The 27,583-nt window shown below is 40.1% G+C and overlaps 1 protein-coding gene across 1 annotated transcript in view; it reads right to left on the bottom strand.

The window, feature by feature from the left end:
• Positions 1-19,911: 19,911 nt before the first annotated feature.
• The window catches only part of PITPNC1 (phosphatidylinositol transfer protein cytoplasmic 1), a 239,555-nt gene continuing 231,883 nt past the window's right edge, over positions 19,912-27,583 (bottom strand). The window contains exons 9-10 of the mRNA XM_057717128.1: positions 23,706-23,824; positions 19,912-20,050 (exon numbers count right to left, since the gene is read on the bottom strand). Of these exons, the coding sequence (XP_057573111.1) occupies positions 20,045-20,050; positions 23,706-23,824 (125 nt within the window). The 3' untranslated portion in view covers positions 19,912-20,044. The remainder of the gene's footprint in view (positions 20,051-23,705; positions 23,825-27,583) is intronic.

Below are 27,583 nucleotides of genomic sequence, written 5' to 3'. Positions count from 1 at the left end.
CGTACGGAGGGCCGCGCGTCGCTCCCGGCAGGCTTCGCGCTTTCTCTCGCGAGAACTAGGAGGCCGACAGGAGCAGGCCCTCGGGAACTGAGATACCTGCTCGCGGAGCCTGCGACCTCTGGCGGATAGAGATCGCTAGCGGCGCGGCGGACGCCGTCCAGTAGGCGGGGCCTGGAGTTTGCGCCTAGACTCCGCCTCCCAGACCACACCGCTGAGTCCCGGATGTAGGGTTGTCGCGGGGCAAGGGTGAGCAACCGCGGGTGAACTTCCCTGTTAGGTGTTGAATCCGCTGCCTTGAGAGGCTGAAGGATGGGCGTGGCAAGTGGCCGAATATAAATAAACTAGATTTTTTTTTTTTTAGTTGAAGCGAACTCTCTAGGAATTCCTACCACCTTTTCATAGAACAGTGTGCCAAAAGAAAAATATTTCTCTCTTCAGATTCACTCTTCATAACATGCTATACCTAACTGAAATGCCTAGCCCCCCTGCTTCTTGGAATCCGCCACAAAGGTCTAGTCTATGCAGCCTCTGGGGCTTCCCAGGTTGTCTCCCCCGGTTCTGAGCACCGCGGGGAGATCTCTTCAGCTTACGGGAAATTAAAACTTGTCTGAGGAAGCAGGTGACGTCCAAGGTCCCTCTGGGCAATTTTTAGTAAGACCATTTCCGGGAGAGGTTTTTAAGATAAACGTGACTGATTCAATCAATAATGTAAAAACTCAAAAAAGTTAAGTTGTGTATGTTCTTAGGGCAAAACCATGTAACAGACAATTACCAACAAATATGTACCGTGTGCTTACATCACAGGGAAAAATGCCTCCGCACCAGTTTAGATTAAGCACCCACACGGATCGCCTTGTGTGTGTTTGCTCGTGGCCACAGCATTATAATACAGGAGATAGGAGACTATGCAGCTTTTACGAAAAAATCAAACACTTACTGTAAATTCTTTTTTTTTTTGGCCGCACCATGTGGCATGTGGGATCTTAATTCCCTGACTGGGGATGGAACTCCATGCCCCTTGCAGTGGGGGGTGTACAGTCTTAACCACTGGACCACCAGGGAGTTCCCTACAGCTTGTGAACTTTTAATTGCGGCATGCATGTGGGAATCTAGTTCCCCCAACCAGGGATCGAACCTGGTCCCCCTGCATTGGGAACTTGGAGTCTTACCCACTGGGCCACCAGGGAAGTCCAGCTACCACAAATTCCTAATAGGTCTTTTATTTTTCAAAGTGACTGAGGAGGTTGACTTTGAATTTGTGGCCCCTTTGTTATTTGGAAAAGAAATACAGTGAGATTCAGCCTAGACAACCTGGCCTCTGTGAAACCTTTTCCTCCCAGCACAGTCTCTCTACTGAACCGTGTTTTGCACCTACTGCCCATATGTGAGATGCCAGCCTAGACACCTCCTCCTCCAGGAAGTCCTCACTGACTGTCTGAGACTGGATTAAACGTCTAATTCAGTGCACCAGTGTTGTTGGAACATCCAGTACTGGAATGGCACAGTTACTCATATATTTCCCCCATTATGTTTATTTTTTTGAAGGGACTCTGGATTTATCACCAGTATCTTGCAAAGTGCCTGTCCCATAAATATTTGTAGGACTAATGAATAAAGACTGAAAGTTTACTCATAATTTTGTATTCGTGCTTTCCCTCTTCTTCAGCTTGAAGACTTTAAAACAGGGATTCTCAAACTTTGTGATTTCAGGATTCCTTTACACTCTGAAAAATTATTGAGGACTGCAAAAACTTCTGTTTTAATGTGTAATAATAAATGCATTACACATGAACATAAATAACATTTTTATGAAAAATAATTCGAAAAACAACTTAGTGAGAAGAGTGGCATCGTTTTGCGTTTTTGCAAATCTCTTTAATGTCTGGCTTAATAAAAAGTAACCAGATTCTCACACCTGCTGCTTCATGCAGTCCATTGTGGTATCACATGTCATACCATACCAAAAGAGCTCCGTAGTACCCCCCAAAAGGAAAATAACATCTGAAGAATTTGTCTTCACGGACTCTCTGAAAGGGCCTCAGGACCCCCAAGGATTATATCTAGACTTGCTCTTGAAGAGCAAGTATAGGGATTAAGTTTACCTCCCTGGGAAGGGCGAGATCAAAGCTCCCGGTTCCAGAAAAGAGTGATGAAGAAACCTGTCCTGAGTTCTGGAGTCTGGACTAGGTGTAAAGACCCTCAGGGCATCAAAATAGAAGAAAATGTGGGAGGGCTTTCACCTTGGAAGTGAAAACTAAGCCCCACCTTCCTGATACCCAGGAGACCTCAGGACAAGGAATAGAACAGCTGCACTAGGAAGGCTACTGAATGTCTTACGGATGCTAAGAATTGGAACAACTTCTGACTCTTATTTTTAGCCCCCGTAAAGATTATGGAACTGGAGTTAGATTTTAAAATTTTCCTTCTTTCTCTTTTTGGATCAGTGTTATGAGCTAAATTGTGTCCATCCTCCCGCCCCACCCCCCACCCCAACTGAGTTTATCAGTTTCCTTTTTATCACAGTTTTTAACTATTTTTTTTAATCTAGTTGCTCACTTACCTATGCTCCCCCACTGTATCATAAGTTTCTTGAGGGTAGAGGGTCCCTGTCTGTCCTATTTGCCTATGCATCCCCCTTTCCTAGCACTTCCTAGGCACTCAGTAAAAATGTGCAGTTTGAACGAATCACTTTACATCTTTGCATTCATGGCACCAGCAGTTGTATCTGATCCATATAAAGAGCGTAATACATGCTTATTGAATAAATCACACTTACGTGGCAAGCCATTGTAATAAATAGGAAGTGCCCTTGATCCGTTAGGATAAAGTAAGACTTAACAGATTGGGAAACCCGGAAATGCACTGGCATGTTTGTCTGTAAATTTGAGTCTAAGTTTGGTAAGCGATTAAAGGAGATCGCAGTCCTTTTTGGAAAAACACCAGCTGTAACGAGGGAGCTAAGAGTCTTCTGCAACCTAGCCTAAGATAAGAAAGGGTCAAAGTGTTCCACTTCCAAGATGAATCAATCAAGGTCAGTGAGCAAGAATGAGGCCCGGCTATCCATCTCTGGTTAGAGACATTTAAGGGCTGGTCTTCAAAGGCAGCTGTAACCCTGTGCATTTTAATGTGAGCTGTGGATTTTCATTCTGTCTGGGTTGTTTGTCATGTTTATGCTGCTTGGCTGCCTAGCAAACAAGGCTAGGGGAAGATACTGCCTCTCACATTCAATTCCTAGAATAGAATCAGGTGATAAATATACAATGAATAAGTCTAATTATATAGTAGGGATGCCTGCCCATATTCAGAAGGGAGAATGTTACCCATTATAGATTTTTCATGGAAGGTTGACAGTTGATGACTTGTGCATTGCATGAGTGGGATATAGTAAGTGCTTTGCCAAAGGAACATTTCTAGAGGCACCATTCTGAGAACAGGATGGATGGTAGATATATATATTCTACCCAATCTCCATATTATATGGAAGTTCTTTTAATGGTGCTGAAATAAAGGTCTAAGATACTCTGAGATATCTTTTCCAGTTTTAGAATTTCAGAATGCCTTTGTGGCCACAGAAATGAACTGGACAATATTACTGGCACTCAAGCAGACACCTCTCAAGATGTTTCCCACAGCAAATATCAGAGGTAAAGGAAGACTCTGAGCTCTTTTTCTCATAATCTGTATACATTTCAATCTAATGCTAGTGCCCTCCCAGTGAATGCCAAAACCCAATGGCTGTGTTTGGAGTTTGAAGTCAAGCAAGCATTTGTGGTTTAATTGTACCAGGATAGGGAAGTGGGAGAAAAGACCCGGTTGAGGGGTTTTAGATGGGTGGGCAGAGTCAAATGCTCATAGAACCCAACAATCTTGGGCAACTTGTCATCACCAGGGGTCCAAGCTGAAGTCAGAGGAGCCCTGAACCAGTGACCAGAGCTCTGGAAAAGGGAGTGCTGGCAGGTGAATGAATAAACACCCTGAGAAAGTTCTGGCCACCGGAAGTAGTTTCCCGTCCCTGGACTGAGGATCAGGGTGAAGCAAGAGCAGGACAGCGCTTCAGGTCTGGCTAGAAATCCCTGATACTTCTCCCTTGTCTCCAGGATCCAAACTGTACCAATACACTTGTTCATTTCCCAAATGCTGATGAGCGCCTAGGAGCTGTGAATTCTGCAATGAAGGAGACATCGGAAGTTCCTGTTCTCAGAGAGCTCAGCGATCCAGTGGTGGGAGACAATCTGCTCAAGAAAAGTCTCCCTAAAGATGAGACTGTTCCACTGAAAGCTGATGTACAAGAAGGGGTCAGGTGAGGGGGAGACTAGAAGGTGATGAGATTGAGAAAGGCAGGGACCTTAATCTTGTAGCGCTCTCTGTAAGCTAGACGAGGAGTTGGCACATTCTAAATACAATGAGAAATCACTGAAGGGTTTTAAACTAAGGTCTGATTTCTGTTTTGAAAAGATCATCCTGGCTCCCAAGTGGAGAATGGTTCAGAGGGGAATAAAAGTAGAAATAGATATACCAGTTTTGAGGCTCTGGCATTCTTTTAGATGCAATAGATGGTGGCTTGTGGTAAGTGATAATAATGGAGATAGAAAAAAATGCACCAACTCAGGCTGGGGTTTAGTGGGTAGAGTCACCAGGATGGCGAGTGGATTGAGTATGGCAGTGAGAGGAAGAGAGGAATTAAGGGCCTGTGTGCCCTGAGTGACCAGGTGGATTGGGATGTTCTTTACTGACATGGGGAAGGAGATGATTTAGCAGGCAGTGGTTTGGGGAGGCAGACCCAGAGCTCTATTTGGACTGTCTTCAGTTTGAGATGCCAAATAAGTGGGTAGCCCATTTGAGCCTGGAACTCCTGGCAGAGGCTCGGGTTGGAGATGTAGATTTGGGCCTCATCGGCACATGGAAGGTGTCCAGAGCAATGGGACCCGAGTAGATCCAAAGCGCTATTGATTTTATCTTCTAAAAATCACTTCAGTTACCCACTTCTCTCCTCTATCGTCACCCCTCAAGTCCAAGCCCCTCTTAGTTGGCCACTGTGATTGCTTCCTTGTCTCCCTGCTTCTCCGTGTGCCCCCTTCAAATCTGTAGCCACTATGATCTATTCAAAATTCTAATCAGATTATGCCACACTCTGCTTAAAAACCTTTAATACCTTAGTCTCAGGATGAACAAGATCAAATCCTTACCTGTCCCACAAGTAGGGTTGCCAAGTAAAACACAGGATGTCCAGTTAAATTTGAATTTCAGATAACACATAATTTTTTAGTATAAATATATCCCATGCAATTATTCATAGCTTATCTGAAATTAAATTCAAACTGGCATCCTGTTGTGTTTTTTTGTTTTTTTTTTTTTTATGTTAGTGAAAGCACAGAGTCTTAACTACTGGACTGCCAGGGAAGTCCCGGTCCTGTATTTTTATTTGCTAAATCTGGCAACCCTATCCACAAGGGCCTCACAAGATCTGACCCCTATTATTCTTTCCTGCCTCATCTCTCATCAAATATCCCTTGTTCCCTGACTCAGGCTACATTGCTTTGGAATACGCTATGCCCTCTCCCACTTCAGGGCCCCTGGACATACTATTTCCTTTGCTGGGAATGCTTTTAGCTTCTCTTAAATCAACTAACTTCCACTCACCTTTCACACCTCAGTCTCCACTGAATAGCCTTCTTTTCCTGTGTTCTACGCTCTCCTCGTATGATGTAACTTTTCTTCAATGACCCTGTATCAAGTAGCAACTACACATTTATTTGTGCGATTATGTGTCGTATATCTTTTCCACTGAAGTATAAGGCGAGAGACCAGATTTATTTTTGCTCACTTTGGTGTCCCTTGTGCTCTCCTAGTGTCTGCTACACACTGGGCATTGTGGAAGGAAGCAAGGAAAGAAAAAAGAAAAAAAGGACGAAAGACTGTACTAGATTATAGAATAAATTCTATCAGGACCAGAACGAGGAATGAGGACCAGCGCAGAGATTGGCCCTGTGACCCAGTTCACAAGGGGGGCCAGGAGGGGATTCAGGCTGAAGATAAAGTACCCAGGTTAGCCTAGGAGGAGGGTGACTTAACAGTTTGTTCCAATAGCTGGGGATGGGGCTAAAGAAGAGGCTGCTTAAACTCTCTCTATCCCTAAACTCTATTCGGTCTGCAAATGGGGCAGCCTGGGAGTAGGTACTGATGAGCTTCTTTATGGAATTGCTGCTGAGGGAAATGTCAAGTGGGTCTGGGCCCAGACCCTGTTCAGCTATCTGGAAATTGTTCCTCTCCACTCCCATGTCCCATGAGTAAGTGTGAGGGTGTGTGTGTATTAAAGACAAGCAGTGCAACTAAGCCCCTCCTTCTCAACCAGCCCTCCAAAATAATTTCATTCTATCCTTAACCTAAACTTTTAGTTGACTACCTTCTTTTTTGTATAAATATAGATTTATAAATTGCTTCCCTTGTGTCTTAGTAATAAAGTCAGTAGGAAAGGAGCAAGAGAGTTGGTGCTTGACACAGACATTTCCATTTTTCTGCTGAATATTTTTTGGGGGGGCTGTCTTCATAGCAAATGTTAGCTATACCTAGATTTTTTTCTCATCTCAATTTTAGTATCTGGAAATAGAGTGGCCACTTATGCTTAGAATTTTGCAGTTTATGTAGTGTTTTCATATCAGGAAATTATTTTTTATGGGATTAAATTAAATTTAATTCCAGTAAAATTAATTATCTCAAAAAATAGATGACTTCTTCCCTGAATTACATTTAATTAGTATCTATAAATGTTATTAAAAATACGCACACACACGAGGATTCCGCAAACTCTAGAAGAGCTACTTTCCTGAAACTAGTTTGAGTCGGTTGTTTTGAACTCAGTCCAGATTCCCTCATGCTGTTGAGGGGAACCAAGCAAACCTCAGTGCAGCTGAAGGACCATCAATATCACCTTTATGTTAGCATTCGAACCCCAGTGACTGTGGTTCAACAGGAAAATGTTTTCTAGAGTTTGGGATGTCAGAGAGACATTTTTATTGGCTAGAATCTACACAAGGGTGGTGGCGTCCATTGTCTCAGTGGGGGTGGGGGGTGGATTTGAGGGAAGGTTGTGGAGACCCAGTGGCAGGCATTACCAAGGCTGGGGTTAGGGTTAGAGAGCCATTCTGTGTACAGCTATTATGAATAACCCAGATGTCTGAGCTGGAGGCCACCTTTTAGAGGAAAGTAAAATAGCCAAGACCTCCGAATGGGAGAGGAGAGAATATCACGTGACATCCTAGGGGTCCCCTTTATAGGTTCTAGCACTCCCTCTGGCAAGAAAGGCTCTTGGATTGTCCCCTGGGGAGATTTTGAGATATCCTACTTTTTAATCCACCTTTCCTTTCCTTAGTTTTTCACTTGAAAATCAAGGAAGATGCAGTGAGGAGGGGAAGGAAAGGAACTCAGCCAAAACAATGAAAATAATTGATTCATATTCGGATTCAGATTTGAAGAGGCTCATGTTTAAGATATAGATGCTTCTTTGGGTACGTTTGGTTAAATTTTATTTCAAAGGAATCACTGAAGATTTTCAGCTGAGGCACTGGTATTACTTAGCAAAACCAATTAACAAAGTCTTGGCCTTCCTCATTAAACTTCTCTGTGAATTAATCAGATCTGGTTCAAAAGCCATTCATTGGGTTGGGAAGGGTATCTTATTATACTAAAAAGCTTTTTCATCTAGATGTAAATTCGACCTAACATATCAGAAAAAGGGGAACTTTTTGACATTTTTTATATTCTGACAATATCATATTGCTCCAAAGAATCTGAATATAACACACTACTGACCCACCAGATAATCTGAACTAGTCAGTTTGCTGTTGTTTTTGTTGTTTTAAAAATCCTCCTTTAATTAAAGCACCCTCTTTTAATTCTCTTTACTGGAGTAAAGCAATTATTTTATAACTTGCATGCATATAGAAATGAAGCAGTTTGCAAGTCTGGCTTCATCTGTACAGTTATTTTTTGAGCAGAAACGTCTTTCACCTTATTCTTGAGTCTTGAAACATCATTCTTTTTACTTGAGATGTTGTTAATGTTTGTTGAAGTCCTAGAAAGGAAATACAAATTTGCATTTCTTACATTTGTTTCCTTTGGCAGACTTGTTTCTAGAAAGGACACTTCAACCTACTTCCCAATTGCTTTTAGTTACCTCCTGTGGTTGAAAGGAAGAGACTCACTCAAAATAGGCTCGAAATAAAAGGAGCTTCGCATAATGACGGAACTCGAGGGAAGGGCCATCCTCTCTTTCTCATGAGCTACCTGCTCTTTCTCACACAGCTTTTGTCTGAATTTGCCTGTACCCTCACTTTTTCTCATGATTCATCAGCAGCAGCTTCCACTCCCAAGTGGCAATCTTATTTTTACATACTTGCCATTGGGATATAAAATATGCCACTTACTGTTACACTTGAAGAAATGAAGGCTCAGAAAGATGAGGTGATTTGCCCAACATCACACAGCTTTAGAAAATGTCTGTTAAAAAATACAACACAAAAAACAAACAAATAAACAAAAACCAACACAGGACTTCCCTGGTGATCCAGGGGTAAAGAATCCGCCTTCCAATGCAGGGGATGCGGGTTCCATTCCTGGTCAGGAAACTAAGATCTCACATGCCATGGGGCAACTAAGCCTTCACGCCACAACTACAGAGCTCATGCACCTCAACTAGAGAGCCCAGGTGCCACAAACTACAGAGCCCAGGCCCCTCAACAAAAGACCCGATGCAACCAAATAAATAAATTAATTAAAAAAATGCAACAACACAGGAAAGTATGTTTAAAATGTCTGATACATGTTATAAAATGAATGAGACTTGAAAACATTAAGCAAAGTGATATAAGCCAGACACATAAGGACAAATATTGTATGATTCCATTTATAGAAAATGTCCAGAACAGGCAAATTTATAGAGTAAAGTAAGTAGAATAGAGGCTATTGGGCGGGGGCTGGAGGGAGGGAAGGATAGAGAGTTATTATTTATTGGATACAGATTTTCTGTTTGGGATGATGCAGGAGTTCTGGAAATGAGTAGTGATGATGGCTGCACAGCACAGTGAATACACTTAATGCCACTGAATTGTACACTTACAAATAGTTAAAATGGCAAATTTTATGCTTTGTATATTTTACCACAACTTAAAAATAGCCAAAAAAAGTTTGCGAGATGTAATGAGTATGTTTTAGTAGAAAGAAAAATTGATGTGGCCTCAATGATGTATATTCTTTGTTTTTAAAAGTAAAGGTTTTGTGGCGCAAGGTGAGGGGAGTGGGGTGAGGGGGCTTAGCTATAAAGGGACAATATTCGAGAGTTCTGTAGTGATGGAATAGAGGGTGAGTCAAAAATTAACTGCGCTCTGGCTGTAGAATTTACTTTAATTAACTTTTAGAAAAGACAAATACATCATTTTTCTACATAATCGCCTTGCTTTTCAATACACTTTGTGCATCTGTCAACAAGCTTTCATATTCCCTTATTAAAAAATGTTTTAGGCTGAGCTGCAAGCCACGAATGCATCCCTGTCTTCACTTCTTCATCAGAAGTGAACCTTCATCCTCGTAGGGCTGCTTTCAGGGGGCCAAACAGGTGAAAGTCCAATGGAGCAAGATCAGGACTATAGGGAGGATGCTTTAACACCTCAAAACGAAATTTCTGCAGAGTGTTGACGGTGTGGACAGAAGTGTGCAGATGTGCACACCCTCAGACCACAAAAAATGAATCACTGCACTCTGCTCTTCTTTTGTGCAAATCACAAGTGGGGCATCCATTTTTGCTCTCACCGCAGTTACAAATGAACTGAAGTAACATGTTCACACCTGCACAGCAGTGACTGGGGAGACAGCAGCCTTGAACGGAAAGTGCTGATAAGACAGTGAGGCCCACGGAAGTTTTAGTATAACTGAGGTGCAGATAATTTTTGACTCGCCCTCGTAGTTCCGTGTATTGAATGTGGCAGTAGTTACATGAAACTAAACGGGTAATAAAATTGCATAGAACCAAACACATACACACTTGCACACACACAACTGGGTGCATGTAAAACTGGTGAAATCTGAATAAGCTTTATGGATTGTACCCATGTCAGTTTCTTGGTTGTGATATTGTATGGTAGTTATACAAGTTGTTACCATTGGGGGAGGCTGGGTTAAAGGGGACATCCATGTATATTTCTTTGTAACTTCGTTTGAATCTACAATTATTTCAAAATAGAAAGTTAACTTCGGGCTTCCCTGGTGGCACAGTGGTTAAGAATCTGCCTGCCAATGCAGGGAACATGGGTTCGATCCCGGAAGATCCCACATACCACGGAGCAACTAAGCCCGTGCGACACAACTACTGAGCCTGTGCTCTAGAGCCTGCGAGCCACAACCATTGAGCCCACGTGCTACAACTACTGAAGCCTGTGTGCCTAGAGCCTGTGCTCTGCAACAAGAGAAGCCACTGCAACGAGAAGCCTGCATATCACTACGAAGAGTAGCCCCCACTCACTGCAACTAGAGAAAGCCCATGTGCAGCAAGAAGACCCAACACAGCCAATAAATACATAAATAAATAAATATATATATTTAAAAAGAAAGTTAACATCAATACACAACACTGGCAACAAAAGAGTAAAGACTGCAGTCAAATCCCAAACTAACTTGAGGGTAAATTTTATAACTTTGTCCTTGTTACAAGTGAGAAATGGCCATTCTCCTTGAGAAAAATTCTCTATTCCCCAGGAATGACTCACGTGGCTCAAGAGGGGATGACACACAGACTGTTACCTTCCTTTTCTGGAGCATGTGTACAATACATCATCGCATTCTTTCCAAGAAGTTAAATGAAAGACTTTGAACGGACTCTGCTCTGTCCTTACCAAGGTTCTGTTAGAATCAGGAAATCACTGGTTCTAAACTAAAATTCTCGAGTTTTTACTTTGATTCTCTCTTGGTTAAAAAAACAAGCAAAAAAGCTTATTGGCATATATATGGTAGTTTTCAGGAAATAAGTAAAAATAAATTAAACGTTTGTTATCAGTGAAGCTTTAAAACAAAATGACATAAAATTGATATTTGTCCCAGAAACAGACTCACAGACTCTGGAAACAAACTTGAGGTTACCAAAGGGGAAAGTCTGGGGGGAGGGATATATTAGGAGGTTGGGATTAACATATATACACTACTATACATAAAATAAGTAATCAACTAGGACCTACTGTATGGCACAGGGAACTCTACTTAATGTTCTGTAATAATCTATATGGGAAAAGAATCTGAAAAACAATGGATATATGTATATGTATGTATATATGTATAACTGAACCACTTTGCTGTACTGAAAGTAATGCAACATTGTAAATCAACTATACCCCAATATAAAATAAAAATTAAATTTAAAAAAACTGATGTTTGTTTATTCAATTAAATGCAATTCCTTATGCTTTTCTTTTTGTAGTAGCCAGTCAACATTTCTAAGCTATGGAAGGCACCCCACACCTAAATCAGGGGTCCCCAACCCCAGGCCACGGACCAGTACTGGTCTGCGGCCTGTTAGGAACTGGGCTGCACAGCAGGAGGTGAGTGGCAGGTGAGTGAGCGGAGCTTCATCTGCTGCTCCCCATCGCTCACATTACCTCCTGAACCCTCCTCCCCCCAGTCCATGGAAAAATTGTCTTCCATGAAACCGGTCCCTGATGCCAAAAAGGTTGGGGACCACTAATCTAAATAAATCAGAGAACATCTTTGTCTAGGCTTGCCCTTCATCACATGAACACCCCCCAAAAGAGTATTAAAACATTAAATGAACGAAGGACTTATGTGGGAAGTGGATGCTAGCCATTGCTTAATAACTTGAGAATAGCGAATTTTTAAAACTACAAATACTTGTTTAAAAAGACAAACGTTCTCACTCATATGTTGTCAGTAGAATTGTAAATTAGTACAATTTTCTACAGAGGAGATATTGGCAGTAAACACTCAAGGTCGTAAAAATGTTTATATCCTTTGACTTAGTAATTCAGTTTCTGGGAATTTATCCAAAACAAATAATTAAAAAGAAGACATAGAGACTTCCCTGGTGGTCCAGTGGTTAATGCTTCACCTTCCAATGCAGGGGGTGCGATTTCAACCCCTGGTCAGGGAGCTAAGATCCCACATGCCTCATGGCCAAAAAACCAAAACATAAAACAGAAGCAATATTATAACAAATTTAATAAAAATTTTAAAAAATTACTTGGTGTACCTCAAAAAAATAAATAAAAATAAATAAATAAAATACAAATCTAAAAAAAAATTTTTTTAAATGGTCCACATCAAAAAAAATCTTAAAAAAAAAGACATAGACTATATTAAAAAGATGTTCCTAATGACCCTATACATAATAACAAAATCCAGAAAATAACCTACATGCCAAAAATAAAGGAATGTTTAAGTAAATGACAGACTTCCACCCCAATGGAATATTATGCAGCTATGAAAAATGATGGCCATGCTATGTACCAAATGTAAAGGTGTTTATAAAATAATACAAAATCCTTGAAGTGTTTTGTAGAAAGGTATGCATCTATGAGTTACTGTCCACAGAAGAAAGCAAATTCCAAAATGTTTAATAAAGGTGAAAGAAAATTTACCATTTTGGGTCTGTATAATAGATTTTAACAAAATGCAAAGAAATGGAATAACCCTAAGATAAGAGTGGGAAAATTCAAACTCATGGACACGTTTCTAAATTTCCACATTGTGTTCTGGGAAGAGGTACAGCACACATTAATACTGATGACTGGCTTTAACAGTAGACTGCACACAGGGAGCAGCAAGCTATCTTTGGACTGCTCTGAATATAATCACTTGTATGTTGAAGATCACAGAGTGATTCTCAAGGGTTGCTAAAGAGTATTAAACTGCCAGCATCTTGCATGCGGAATCCCTTGGGGCAGGAATAATCCCTATTCCAGTTATTCTGGAATACGATTTTTAGAAAATCACAAAGGTCCAGGTTTGTCTGCCCTCAGACCCACTTGAGTAACAGATGGCCAAATCTCCTTGCTCTCAGTTAAAAGAGGGGAAATGATGATTCCGAGTCCTTTGTGTCTGCCTTTAGTGCAGACTTGTACTTCTAGTTATACATAATTATTCCCTAAGTTCCAGGTGTTTAATTCAGCTGTTTAATGTTGCTGTACCGAATGGCTGGACTCAGAAGGACCTGAGGTCATGTCCAGTTTCTCTGGCTACTTATTGGCTCAAGTCCTCCATGCTGGGACCGGGCAAGAACATTAAGGCAAGGTTCTAGACTGTTTCCAATTTTCCCAAGCGAAGGAGAAGTAGTTAAATGTTTGGACTTGAATGACATATCCTACTAGGTTGGATGCTGTAGAAAAGGGAGAATTTATGGAGGTGTGGAATAGTAGAGGGCTAATAATTAAGCAAAGTCAATATAATAAACTTGTAAACAGGGCTTGCCTGGATCAGCCACACAAGTAACAGGCGCACGCTCACACACACACACACACACACACGCACACAGATGTACATGTACACATAGGTGTACTGTTGTTCCAAAGCCATCAAAAGCTTCAGGTTTGAGACTAAGATTCACATAGGGATATTTCAGATCAGGGCTTGAAGAAATGACACATGATTTATCTTAAATTTGATAGGCCAAGGTACAGTTGGAAGTTGGAGGCAAAAGATCCCAAGTTAATGTAGTGAAGGAAACAGGAAGTTTTAGAAAACAACGTGGGTGTTCAGAAATCTAAGAGTAACACCCAAATGAGATAACATCATGATTAAAAGCTGCACAGGGAAACTGGGGGTGTGATAAACATCTATACATTGAACATCAGGCAACGTATATAGTTTGGCCCCAGGAATAAACAGCCAGCCTGGGTGTACCAAGTGTGCTTTCAGCCAGGAGCTAGGTGTGGGAAGTTTGCGTGTTTTGAAGAATGAATTAAAAGGCAGGGCAGGAGTGGTAATGGTGAATTTGGAGCTCCGAACTCAAGCATGTTTTAGTTAACTGAATTAGTGTTACATAACTGGGGAAAAGCTTCAGTGTAGTTAGGGTGCACTGTTAGAGGAAGCTGTGGCCTGATACAATCAGAGATTAATGCACGTAATGTGGATGTTCCTGGGCATATACCCAGACAAAATTATAATTTGAAAAGATACATGCACCCCCTATGTTCATGGCAGTGCTATTTACCATAGCCAAGTCATGGAAACAACCTAAATGTCCATTGACAGATGAATGGATAAAGAAGATGTGGTACATAGACACAATGGAATATTACTCAGCCATAAAAAGGAATGAAATAATGCCATTTGCAGCAACATGGTTGGACCCAGAGATGATCATACTAAGTGAAGTAAATTAGACAAAGACAAATACCATATGGTATCACTTATATGTGGAATCTAAAATATGACACAAATGAACATATCTACAAATCAGAAATAGACTTAAAGACATAGAGAACAGACTTGTGGTTGCCAAGAGGGATGGAGGATGGGGGAGGGAGGATTGGGAGTTGGGGATTAGCAGATGGAAACCAATATATATATAATGGATAAACAAGGTCCTATTGTACAGCACAGGGAACTATATCCCATACCCTGTGATAAACCATAATGGAAAAGAACATGAAAAAGAATATATATGTGTATAACTGAATCGCTTTGCTGTACAGCAGAAATTAGCACAACATTTTAAATTAATGATACTTCAATAAAATTTAAAAACAAATAACCTGGATGTTGAAATTCATTACAGGACTGAATAGAAGAGGAGGGAGAGGTGTGTCTCTGCTTAGGCTCTGAGGAGACTATTGAACAACGGGTGGTAAAGCATTTCTGTGCTCACTCCTCCCATCCCCACCCCCGTCCCTACTGTCATGAACAGGAGCTACTTGAGATGGAGAAACCACCATCAGATCAGAGTGATTTCAGCTTAATTTAGACTGGCTTGCCCTACAGTGGAGGCAATCTGGTAACCCCCTGGGGCGGTGTTCCTACAGATTCCCTCGGGGACGGTTTTTCTTGGTTACCAATCAAAACTGTTGCCTCACATTTGATGAGAGGCATCCAAGCACCTGATGGGTGGAGGGATGAGTCTGCAAGTGTATCCCACTGGGTTATAGATTCACCTTGGGTATTTTTTGGCTGGATGGTTAGAGCTGGCACCCAGGCATTTCCTTCCAAGGGCCCGGCCCTGAAGACACCATATGCCTATTAGCAGGCCAGGCTTCTTTGCCTATTAGCAGGCCAGGCTTCCCTAAAACTTGGCTTGTTCTTTCTCCCTTGATAGCTTCTTTCCCATCAACCCACAAGTTCCAAATTGTCAACATTCCCTTGGGAAGATCTGAGAAAGAGAGAGAGGAAGCTACACTTGGAAAGAAGATTGCTTCGTACTTTATTTACAACAGAATGTAAGAAAAAGTGTTATTATCAATAATAAATAACTGGGGAAAAAAAACACAAAACAGCCATAAAAGGACACAGGAGGATGGCATGTGTGAGGATCAACTTTTGTTTGCTTTGCTTGCTGTCTATAACACTGTGCATCCCAAAACTTGGTCCCTCAGCTGTGGCAGTGGTATATCGACTCATTTAACTAATCAAGATCCCAGCTCGAAATACAAACACTAAAAATTACACTTGAAGCTACATACAAGTGGCACAGGTATAACATCAGCTCAAAGAACCTCTCCTTGGTGACACATAGAAACTGAAGGGAGACTTGCAATTCAACACAGGCTTTCGATTTTAAGCAAAAACATCGAGAGGCTTATCCTAAAGCATTTGTTAGCTTAACAACAAACTGACAACTAACAACAGCATTTGGAAAGGTCTCAACATATTCACATTCTCTTATTGCACTAACTCCTAAAAAGCTTAAACACTTACAGTTCAAATGAAACGGATTGTTTTGAAGGTAGAACACAGAAGAATCCAGTACGTGTTGCCTCCTCATGCCATCGCTGTGCTCTTGTGTAACACTTCGGTTTCAGCAGGAAAGAATAGCTTTAAATAATTTGTGATCCATTGCAGTCACTGGACAGATTTTTTTTTTTAATTTCAAGAATTAATTATGGCTTAGGTGGCATGTTGTCACCCAGCCTTCTCAATCAGACGATCAGAAAGGGACTAAAACTTTTTAAACAATCCTTCTCTATTGGATTATCTGAGTACACATTCCATGTAGAGTAAATTATACTCTGGCCTTTCTGAAAAGTAAAATTGTTGTTGACCTATGCCAGCCAGTGCCATCGAAGAGATGCTAAGGTGAGTAGAATTTAAAAATACACACAAATCCATTAGCCTTGAAATTTTCATGGAAAAATGATTTCTTGAGACGTGTCAGAATCTATTCTCTTAGGTCACTGTTTATTACAGTGTCTTGGAAGAAAACCACATAATAACTTTTGGGGGTCTTGCTGTGTTTTTAAAGTGTCTACCTTAGACATGCACAATTATGCTATTTAGAGATTTATTTTCACAATCAAAAACATGGCTAATAAATACGTCCAAATAAATTAAAGCCATTTTCCCCACACACAAATACAAAAACAAAACAGAGGGTTTATAAGTTCGTTCACCAAAGAACGTATACTGTTTTGGTTATTATGTGGTAACTGAAAAATGTTATGGACTCCTTTGTTGTTATGCTTTTTCTTTGCTTTGTCTTATTCCAGCCCAAAAGTAGGAAAATGAAATAGTCTTCAGAGCTGACTTCTGACAAAGTTTATGCAGGCTTTCCTTGCAGACTTTCCAAGGCCCTCTTATCCTGTGAAAGCACAGCTAAAGCAACAGTGTTGTACTACAGCCAATGAAAAGCACAAGGGCATTTTGTAATTTGAAGTCCATCCAAAGTAATGAAATTTCTGGTCATTTTGATGGTCTCCACTAACATGAGAGACAAAGATCGGGTGAACGTACATGTTATTCTGTGGATTATTTATTTTAATTTGGCTACCAGAGACTTGAAACTGGTGGTGTCAAAGTCACTATACTATATTTATATATATACAGGTATAATACAATTTTGGTGAACAAGGTTGAAGGTTTCCACATTGCAGACAGAGGCACTGAGTTAAGATTCTATTCTTCCCCCAAACATGCTTAATAAATTCAAGTTTCTGCTTTTTTTTCTTCTAAATTTCCATCATGCAGCCATTTAATTTCCAGCCTTATAGGAATTAATAATGCTCTATATACACATTCATCGCAGTCTTGTACCCCACAATAAACAAATTCATGTATGGAGACTGTGAAATGACACTTGAAAATCAAGATAGATAAAATATTGAAGTCATTTATGCCTTCTGATGACTGGATTAAATATTCAAAGTAGCTTAAGGAATATCTGCACCCCTCCCCCTGGTTAAAATGCACACAAACCACATGTAGACAGAAAAAGTGAACATACTGTAAGAGCACACGTATTTGTTGGCTAAGAATCACACTATCAGCGGTAGTTCTACGAGTAATGTCTGTAGTATTGTACTGGCTATAGGAGAAAGAAAACTCACAGTAGGAAACTAGAAATTAGCTTTCTAAAGCATATAGAATCGTTGACCTTGACAGCAGAAGCTACTTTACAAAAAACGGAAAATTAGCAATGGCATCAACAGAAAAATTAGGTGCCAGATGTGTTAACAATGCGCACAGAATAAACCCATTCCATGCAAAAATCATGATCCCACCCCATCCTGATTCCAGCTTGCAAATGGTAAGCAAATACACACACTATGTCAGTGTCTTCTTAAAGAAGAATTTTGCTTCCTAAAGTCAAACATTCTTGTTAAATACTCCTGTGTCGAAAGGGAGCCATCGAGAAATCCAAGAGGTCTTGATAAAAGATTGAGTTTTCCCACAAGCAAAAGTCATGCTACCGTACCATGCAAAGAAGGCGTCTTACTATGGTGCTATCATTCTTAGGGAAGAGATGCACTGTTGATCTAAGCTACTTGCAACGTGTTCCCTTTGAGTTCTGGGTTTATTTATTTCGTTATTAAGCTAAATGTCAACCTATAGGTAAAGAAATGATCTTGACAATCTGACATATGACTTAGAACACTTGGTGCTGGGCTCCTGTGGCCGACACCTGCACCTTGGGAGAGTTTGTCAACTTGAAGGACACTATGCAGAGTGCTGGGCACTGAGAGAGAGAAGCAGGCAGGGTCCACTGGCTGAGAGGCTGTGTAAGAGGAGGAGGGTACGCGCCCTTGGTCTATGTTGTTTCCTTTGGAATCTGTGTTTGGGGAAGGTTCCTTTCCTGAGGTTGGAAGTGATGGTCAGGAAGGCTAGCGGGGGCCTTGGAGTTGCCCAGATTACCTTACTCTCGTCCCCTTTTGGAGGACAAAAGGAAATGCTAGGTTCTGTTTGCTCTTCCTTCTGTGTTTAAAGGCAGTGAGGTGCGAAGGTGGCAGAGTTTTCTCTTTAGATCAAAGGAGAGTTCTCCTTCTGCCACTTTGGTGAATGATCTTGTCTCCCGTCAACCTTGAGTCTAATCTTGCATTACCAATACTTTCAGAAAAGACGCTAGACAGAGGGGCATCTTTGATCACGTCTCCTTTTCACTCTACAGATAGGAGTCAGCCATTCTGCTCATTTTCTCCCCCCACTTGACTGTATTTACTCGACTTTTGAGACGTTCCCAATATTTGGATTTCAAGTAAGGAGCAAGAGAATGACCATCTTTTCTAAGGTCCAGTGATGGGCAATCCGTTCCAGGCAAGTCTGGATGTTATTAAGAGTAAAATGAGGAGGGGGATGGGAGACAATTCTGACGGTGTTAAAAGTCCAGTTAGCTTACTCTATCCTTTAACTTCTTTGAACAGGCAAAGAGTTAATGAATTCTACTCAATTAATAGCAAATTCTGAGAACCTTCAAGGATGACGGAAGGTGATGGGTCAAAGTTCATTGGTACCTGTAGGAAAAAGAAGATGTTTGCCTCACTCGGACCTCTTGGTTCCTAAACCAAACCACTCCAAAGTAAGTCAGTTATGGTCACATTCATCAATGTAATTCTTAAAGATTTCTGAGGCCACAAGGGCACAAAGGGGAAAGTTATTAAAAGGCAGAAACAAGTGGACTCTTTATTAAATTCTGTGAAAGGTAGAAATAAGTTATCGTTAATTGCACTTGGAGCCTCAACAGGTTGATAATTAAAATTTCCAAAAAATTTAAAGAGTTAATTAGGCCCCAAATCCTGAGTCAGACTAACCCAAATAGGAATCTCAGTAACTACTGGTATTCAAGTATTGGTAAGGAGCAGTTCAAAATTTAACAGTTAGGTATGTTATGCCTGAGAATACTTTTGAGAATTTCAGGTTTGATGGGAGGAAACTTGACTTCACTATTTTACTACACCTTGTAACACAGTGGTGCAAATTTTTTCATTTATTTACCCTTGAAGTCCATGCCAACCTCATCAAATGCCCAATAAACAAGGCTTCCTCCCTGGCATCCAGCTGTGGCTACAGAAGATCCCTTCTGTCCTTTGCAAGTCTTACATTTTACACCTAATATGATGCTGTGTGGTATAGTTAGGGAATCATATATTATATGTGAAATTACTTTACCACATGCACACTCAGGAGATCAAAGGGACATGTTTGAGTGACAAAGCAGTCTTTTTCTATATCAGAAGATTCTTAAAAAAAAAAGAAAGAAAGAAAATAAGACCCAAAACCAAAAATATAAAACTCCATGAAATATTCATATGAAGTTACTCTGATTTGGGCCGACATGGCTTATCTGAAGAGTGTATGCCGGGTAAATTCAGGGTGGCTTTTTTCTCAGGGTCTGGAAGTGTGAGAGTTTCTGGGGCAGACTTTTTCCGGGGCCGATCTCTGGGAACTGATAGAAATTCTGGTGCATCTGTGGAGAGAGGGGTGGATGGAGCACTGGAAGGGGCACTGCGGACTGAGGAAGGCAGCAAGGGGATGCTGGAGATAGAAATGGCAGGTGGGAAAACGCCGATTTTCTTGTTGGTGGCTTCCTGAGTGGCTCGTTCAAATTCTCGGACTTCATCCATTGTCATGTCTTAAAGGAAAAACATAGAAAGAAGAAAAAAATGAGCACGTATTTAGAAGAGATGCAGATGGATTCATCTCTCTGCCTGTTTTTAAAGAACATATGATAAAGGGGTCTCTCCAGATTATAAACCCAAATTATCATCGAAATGCTAAGACCTGAATTTTTTTCTTTTTACTGAGGCAGACCTCTGAAAAAAATATTCTTTATGAATATCCATCCAAGATTTTCCAAAGCACTTTTCAGTGAGTACTTGAAGTATTCTGAAAAAGAACATATCAGGAGAGCACAGAACCACACTGGAGCTGTGTGTGTCTGTGTGTTGTGGGTATGGTGTGGTATGTGGAGCTATTATTAGACCTGGCTACCTCTTCTATAAAGGGAAGGTAATTAAAGCAATCAATGACCCCAAAGTGATACATATTATTATCCACTTTAGATCATGAAACTACAAGTTCACCTTAACAGGGCAAACGGCATATAGTCAGAATTTCTCAACATGCTATCCTCTTATTCAATAAATATACTTTTGCATTCGAGGGGTTACTTATTTCCTAACTGTGTACCCATCCTGAGATTTTTCAGGGGCTGTGTTTTAATCATTTCTTCTTAAAAAACAAGTAAGATATGACTACAACAAACTCTAATTATTCCCAAACCAAGAAAACAAAACCATTTCTCAAGGAAACAAAAAAGGAAAAAGAGCAGAAAACAAAAAGAGAGGGTCACACAATGGGTGAGAATTCTATTTAAAAGTAAAAAGAGCATTATTTGGCATTCAAGAAATAGATTCTGTGATGCCTCATTTAACAGGTGTTGTCAGATGATGTAGACTTTTCAAATACCTGAGATGTTCTTATGTGAGAAAGTAAAAAAAAAAGAAAAAAATTCTTTTAAATGTAAATCCTTCCTCAATGTAAATACATTAAATAATGTATTATGTACACTTACTACCCTTTAGACATAATACACTGAAAGAACATCACTGTGCTACAATATAGTGATGGTGTCTTTCCTAGGGCTGACTTGCTTCACATAGTTTGGTATCTCAGACACTCTAGCACTATTACTACTACTGTTATGGTTATTATGAGTTACTCTCAGCCTGGCTTTCCCTGGTATCTTTGCCAATTTTATTACTGGTAACAGGGAAAACAGGTAACTGGTCGTATTAGAAAAAGCAGAGTGAAGGCCTGCAAGCTTGTCCTTGAGTGAAAGGTGAAATCTGCTGCCCTTGGGTTTCTACATCTGTTTTGGCTTCCCAGAGACCTATTTTTCATTTGTGTCCTTTCCCATGAACTTAGGAGGGGAGCCTTCATTAGATAATACTGCATAAACTAGTATGAAACATACAGCCACGTTGGAAATATTAACTATGGAGTGACTATTCATAACATAGGATCAATCATTAGGATATATGAAATGTTGCCATGTCATATGAGCAAACCAGAAATATTGTTCAAAAAACAAAATCCTTAAGAGGATTTCCTGGGAAAAATTATTAAAATTTTCTGAAAGGGAAAAGTTTTTACCAAGAAAATAAAAAGTTATGCCTGTGTTGACAGAATGTAAAATTCAGAATATAGCAAGAACTGTACCTGCAAACTTACCACTTAAAAAAAAAATACTATTAAAGAAGCTAAGAAATATGACTAAGTTTTTTAAAAGGAGGTATCTCAAAATAAAATTGAGGCTCAAAAATTTCAGTGAATTTCAGTAAAATCTCAGCAGTATGTTTCTGCTATAATCAATAGATATGATCTTTGAAAAATCAGGTTTTCTGTACAAGTGGCTAAACACAGTGCTCTACTCCACACATCCAGCAGGGGGCAGAAATCACCCAAAGTACAGAATTTTGATTTTACACTCCCGCTCAGCGTCTCTTAGAAGTTCTCTTCCTTGAAAGTATTGAAACTACTCAGTTGAAAAGGAGACTGTTATTTCCTTATTGCTGTGGCCATGGATGTCCATTTTGCCTAATTTCAATCTAGTTTGTCTCTGTTCAGGTGAATGATTTAAGTTTATCGAGCACCCATGCAGTTTTTACTTGTGATGGACAGCAGCCTCTTGACCTCAACTTTCTCATTATGATAGAGAAGAAAAATATGGAAAAATAAATGATGGAATTCCAAAGAACAAGGGAAATGTGGTAAACATTTGACGATAACCATGTTGTGAAACTTCTGAGAAGACAGGCAGCTCTGACGCTGAAGTTATGGGAAGGACTCTGAGTTGCAGCCAGAGAATTCATGGGCTTTCCCACAGGGAGACCTGTTCTGGGCTTCACTTTCTATGTGGCAAACTGACTTTCTAATAGTCATAATCACAGTAAAACGTAAAGGAAACCAAACCAAAAGTCTTAAGCTGTAAGGACTTAGAATGAGGGAAGCATGGTGTAGGATCCTTTGGCTGTGTGGCATCTTCCCCTTTCCTCTGGCTTCCTTGGCTTGCTGTGCTTTTATAGTGACTGGCTTTCAGAGAGCGGCTGAGGGGGGACAGGTGTCTAACATTCCTAAAGAAAAGGTAACTGAAAGTGATAGAAATTCAAGGACAGTTTCCTGAATGAGCACTTCTAACTTCAGGACAGGGAGAGAGGAAGGGGGAAGTCCTAACTGGTCTGTGCCTACGGAGGAACACCTTGGTTATGTCTGATCCAAATCCAATCACTGCATGCAAAACGGGGAGGAAGAGTTAGGGCCATTTCAACCCCAAGGCCAGTCGCATGCATCCAGTAGCAGTGCAATATGCCTTACAGGGCACATTCCAAAGACATGCTCTCAAAAGTTCACCAGAAATTTCCAAAGGGCAACCAAAGGTCTTCACACATCTAAAGCATTTACAACAGGAGCCATCTCTCAATTTTCTATAACTACACTGTCAATTGCTTAAATATCTAATGTGTATTATTCTGGGGCTAACAGACATGCGGACTCAAGCTGCACCCAAAGAGATCACAGCTCTGGCCAAAGATACACGTAAATGACTTGATTACATTTTTCTTTGCTGTCTGTAACTCCTCTTCATTAGCACAAATGACTGAGGTAGAACTATATTTAAGATGCTGGCATACACCATACAGTCAGCTCTCAATCACCAATGTGCCATTAAATGACCTCAGGCTCTCCCAGGCTTAAGTCCCAGGCTAGATCTAGCTCACCACACCTTCACTGCTCAGCCAGGGTGTGTGATGGACAGCAGCCCCATCTGGACATGAACCTAAGTAAAAAGGAACTCATTGGGTAAGACAGCCATAAATAGCCCTAGAATACCAAATCAGCCAGAAGCCCTCCCTTAAATGAATGCCTGAGTGTTAACTATGTCTTTAAAAAGTTACTGGCATTGACGTTCTAGCTTTTGTATGGCATCCGCTTTTACCTCTCTGTTCTTTTGTGGTGCAGGCCACAAAATGTTTCCACTCTCTGTGCTCTTGGTTTTATGACCAAAACAACCCCCGAGTCAAGCGGCTTTAAAGAATGGAAATATCTGGAAGCAAGAGGTAACGCTGTCCAATTAAGACCCAGCTCAGGTTCTTCATCGACAGCCTCTGGGTGACGACGCTTTTTTGTGGAAGTCTGAGAATTGATGTGTTTGAGGTCATTTCAAAGATCAGTTTATGTGTGTGTTTGGTAAAGCGTGGGCAACATGTTTTAAAAATTCTACATACACTTGTTTGGGCCTGGCTCTCTATGTCATCCACAGTGGAGGAATGCTGATTGCAAACTTTTATGTTGGTTTGTTCATGCATGTTTTTCTCGTATTCCCGAACATCATCCATTGTCATATCTGAAAGAAGGTCAAGACGTTGGCAACTTCCGTTATTAAATGCAAACTTTCAATGGGGGAGACTTTAGGGGAAGATGGCAGCTTAGCAGAAGCCAAAGAGAGGAGTAAAAAGCAGGGAACTCGCTAACTTTATGAAGAGTCAATCATAAAGTTAGCAAAACCAGCCAAAGGGGGAGTGAACACAAGGAAGTTAAGTCAAAATAGTCTTAGAATTGCGCAGAGTGGGAATTATTCAGGGGTGATTCTTGTAAAGTCAGCTAGGTGGGTAGAAAGTATTAGCTTGTGGATAGGGCTGTAGCCTGAGATCTCCTAAAAGCATGGTTAGAAGATCCCTTTAAGGGACAGAGTCGGGTTTGTGTGGTTTAATACTTACCTTCCACAGACCTTTCAAAATAGATTTGAAGATTCTTTACAGCAATGCATTCAACAACAGAAAGGACACTTTCATTGCTATTGTAAGAGACATGACATAGAGGGCAGAGAAATGATGTTCACTGCGACCAGTGAGATTTGGTGCGATGCTCACACAGCCATGTATGTTTGCACAGAACACACGGTGTCAGAGAGTGCAGATCTACACTGAACTTCGAGTCTAGCCTAATAGCATGAAGATGGCTGGCACTACTTCCACCCACACTGATCTATAAATAAAACGGCACATGACATTATGATGTTTGGCCCAAGTCTGCAGCTTTTCAGTATTTCAGAATGATAATTTCTTAATCCAAGGGTTCGCAACAGGGGACAATTTTGTGACATCTTTTGGTTGCCACAACTGGGGTGGAGGTGCCACTGGCACGTATGTAGTGGGCAGAGGCCAGGGACGCTGTGACACAGCCTACAGCTCACAGTCCTTGCCGCCTCCCCAACAAAGAATGACCTGGTTCAAAATGTCAGTGGTGCCGAGGCTGAGAAACCTTGTCTAAATCCAACTGACAAAAACCTTCAACAAAGAACCCATTATCTTCAGTATGTGAAATGCATAAAAATAACAATTAGTCTCACTTTAAACACTTCTGTTGCCTTATCTTCTACTCCCCACTCCACTCCTTGGTTATTTTACAACACTTTATTAGCAATTTCCCCAGATGGGCATTCCTCTGTTGTTCTCATGGCAGAATTTAACTTCATGCCTCTTTACAATGAATGGTACATGCGCAACAATTGGTTAATCAAGCTACCGCCTTGGTCGCTAATTAGCTTGGTGGGGATTTAGAGCGGGTATTTACAGCTGGAATTCTTCCTTAAGTAGTTTCTGCATCATGTGTTCTGGTGTCTTTTTATATCAATCCATGTGTGTCATGTGAGAGCCTCTTCATTTCCAAAGGGCAGACTTGCCAGGAGTTTATGAATTAATTCAGTGTGGTCTGGGCCAAGATGAAGGGCAGCTCTAAATCCACACCTGGGCTATTTATGTAGCTGAGGATTCTCCCCTCGCCCCCACCCCAAAACCATTCATCAAAAATGCGGTCCATAAGCAATGTAAGTATTAAGAACGCTAAGCAACAGTCTGGCCAAGCAAAGAGCATGCTTTTCTTTTAGAAAATCAAGGTAGCTGGAAAGAAGTAAAAATATGCTGCTTTGTGATTAGAACAAATGCATCTTAGTTAACAATAATAACATCCTTTCAATACAATCACTTTAATTTCAATGGCTGGTTACCAAAATTTCTTAAACACAAATACGCCTAGAATGAATACTGAGGTCATTTTAAGTTAAAAGTTTGAAATTTAAAGAAATTTCTTTATACATATACTCATTAGACACTTTATTTCCCCCCTCACTGGCATGCCAGTAATTTTGAAAACAAAAACAAAGGCAGTTTCATTTCTTTGTTCTAGTGAATCTCAAAGGAAATCATTCTTTATCTTTAATTAGCTTAATGTTCAGAGAGGGGCTTAAACTGTGTGACTATGGGCTTTCAACGATATCTCAATTTTTATGGATGTGAAGAAAGATTTAATAACAAAGACACTCATTATTATCTTGTTCATAATAGTGAAAAATTGAAAACAACTCAGGGGCCTGATAGTATTATGCACCAATTAAAAATGATGCAGAAGAATATTTAACATTATAGAGAAATGCTCTTGGCATATTGTTAAATAAAAAATTGGAGGAAAAAGAAATCATTTTTGCCAGAAAAGCATTGTATACATTTAAAAAAGACTGAAAGGGTACACTTCAAAATGTTAACAGTGATTGTTTTGAGGAGTTGGAATTATAGGTAAGTTTCATTTTCTCCTTTTTCCTCATCTATATTTTCTAAATTTTCTACTTCAAATATGTATTACTTCTGTAAGAAAGAAAAAGAGATCATTATTTTAAAATCGATTACTTTGGATCATTAGAAGATGGATACCATCAATTTGAGAATTGGTAAGAGGATATACTTTTCTAGAATGTTTGCCTATTCTAGAAACACGATCTCTTATTTTTTTAAACAAAGAGTTAAGAAACAAAGTGGCAGAAATTTTCATCTAAAAGAAAAAAAAAAAATCCCTCAATTAGACCACAAAAGAATGAACATTTATAGGGAGTTCCCTGGTGGGCTAGTGGTTAGGATTCAGTGCTTTTGCTGCCATGGCCTGGGTTCAATCACTGTTCGGGGAACTGAGATTCTGTAAGCTGCGTGGTGTGGCCAAAAAAAAAAAAAAAAAAAGAATGAACATTTCTAGTAAAGCAGTTCTCTAAAAGATGATGATAATTTGGTCCCAGTCAATGCTGAAGGAAAATATATTTGTAGAAATCCTGAACTATCCCTGCACACCATACTTGCTTATGGAAATGATGTCAACATTTTCAGCATTCCTCAGTAATTTATGGAAAGCCTAATCAAGTGAAAATGTTCCTATTCAGGTTACCTGGTAGAATGCATTACGTCTTGCTTCTGCAAAGTATATTATCTCAAAATCTATATATGAACCAGTTTTTAAGTAAATTCAATTATGTATGCTCAGTGACAGGTTATACTTTTGATTTCCATCAAAATCATCTTGATTCATTTTCATTACTGATTGATTTTCAATAATCAGAGTGCCTTCTCATACTTCAGGCTCAGGTCTCTTTGCTCCCAGCAAACAAGTGCTTATGTGTTTCAGAGAAACTCTTAACTGCTTTGCTACAAAATACAGGTTTCAATTATTATTTACTTATTGAATCACTCAAGTAATTCACGAATTATGTTCCACAGAAATAATTCAAATAGTACTGGATTATATAAAGACTTTAATTCATTTTAACTTCCCTTATCATTCCTATTCCTTCTGGAGATAACCACTGCCAGGTTGTTTTTTTTTTTTTTCTATGAATTCATGTGTATGTTACTATTACACACACAGACATACAGTCTCATTTATTTTCATATTTATGGAATCATATTATAGTATACTATACTATACATACTGTATTGTTCTGGCTTTTTCCACTAATTTCCATACCACTACATATAGAACTACCTTATTCTTCTTAACTGTTACACACAGTATCTATAGTATAAGTGGATCATAATTTACTTGGCTATATTTCTGTTAATGGACATTTACATGGAGACTAGATTTTATATATTTATTTTTAAAATAAATAAATTTATTTATTTATTTATTAGCTGCGTTGGATCTTCGTTGCTGTGCACTGGCTTTCTCCAGTTGTGGTGAGTGTTGTGGTGCGTGGGCTTCTCATTGCAGCAGGTTCTCTTGTTGTGGGGCACGGGCTCTAGGTGTGCACGGGCTTCAGTAGTTGTGGCAGGTGGGCTCAATG

The sequence above is a fragment of the Hippopotamus amphibius genome, chromosome 17, assembly GCF_030028045.1.
Source record: "Hippopotamus amphibius kiboko isolate mHipAmp2 chromosome 17, mHipAmp2.hap2, whole genome shotgun sequence".
NCBI lineage: Eukaryota > Metazoa > Chordata > Mammalia > Artiodactyla > Hippopotamidae > Hippopotamus > Hippopotamus amphibius.
This window is presented reverse-complemented; position numbering and strand designations above follow the sequence as displayed.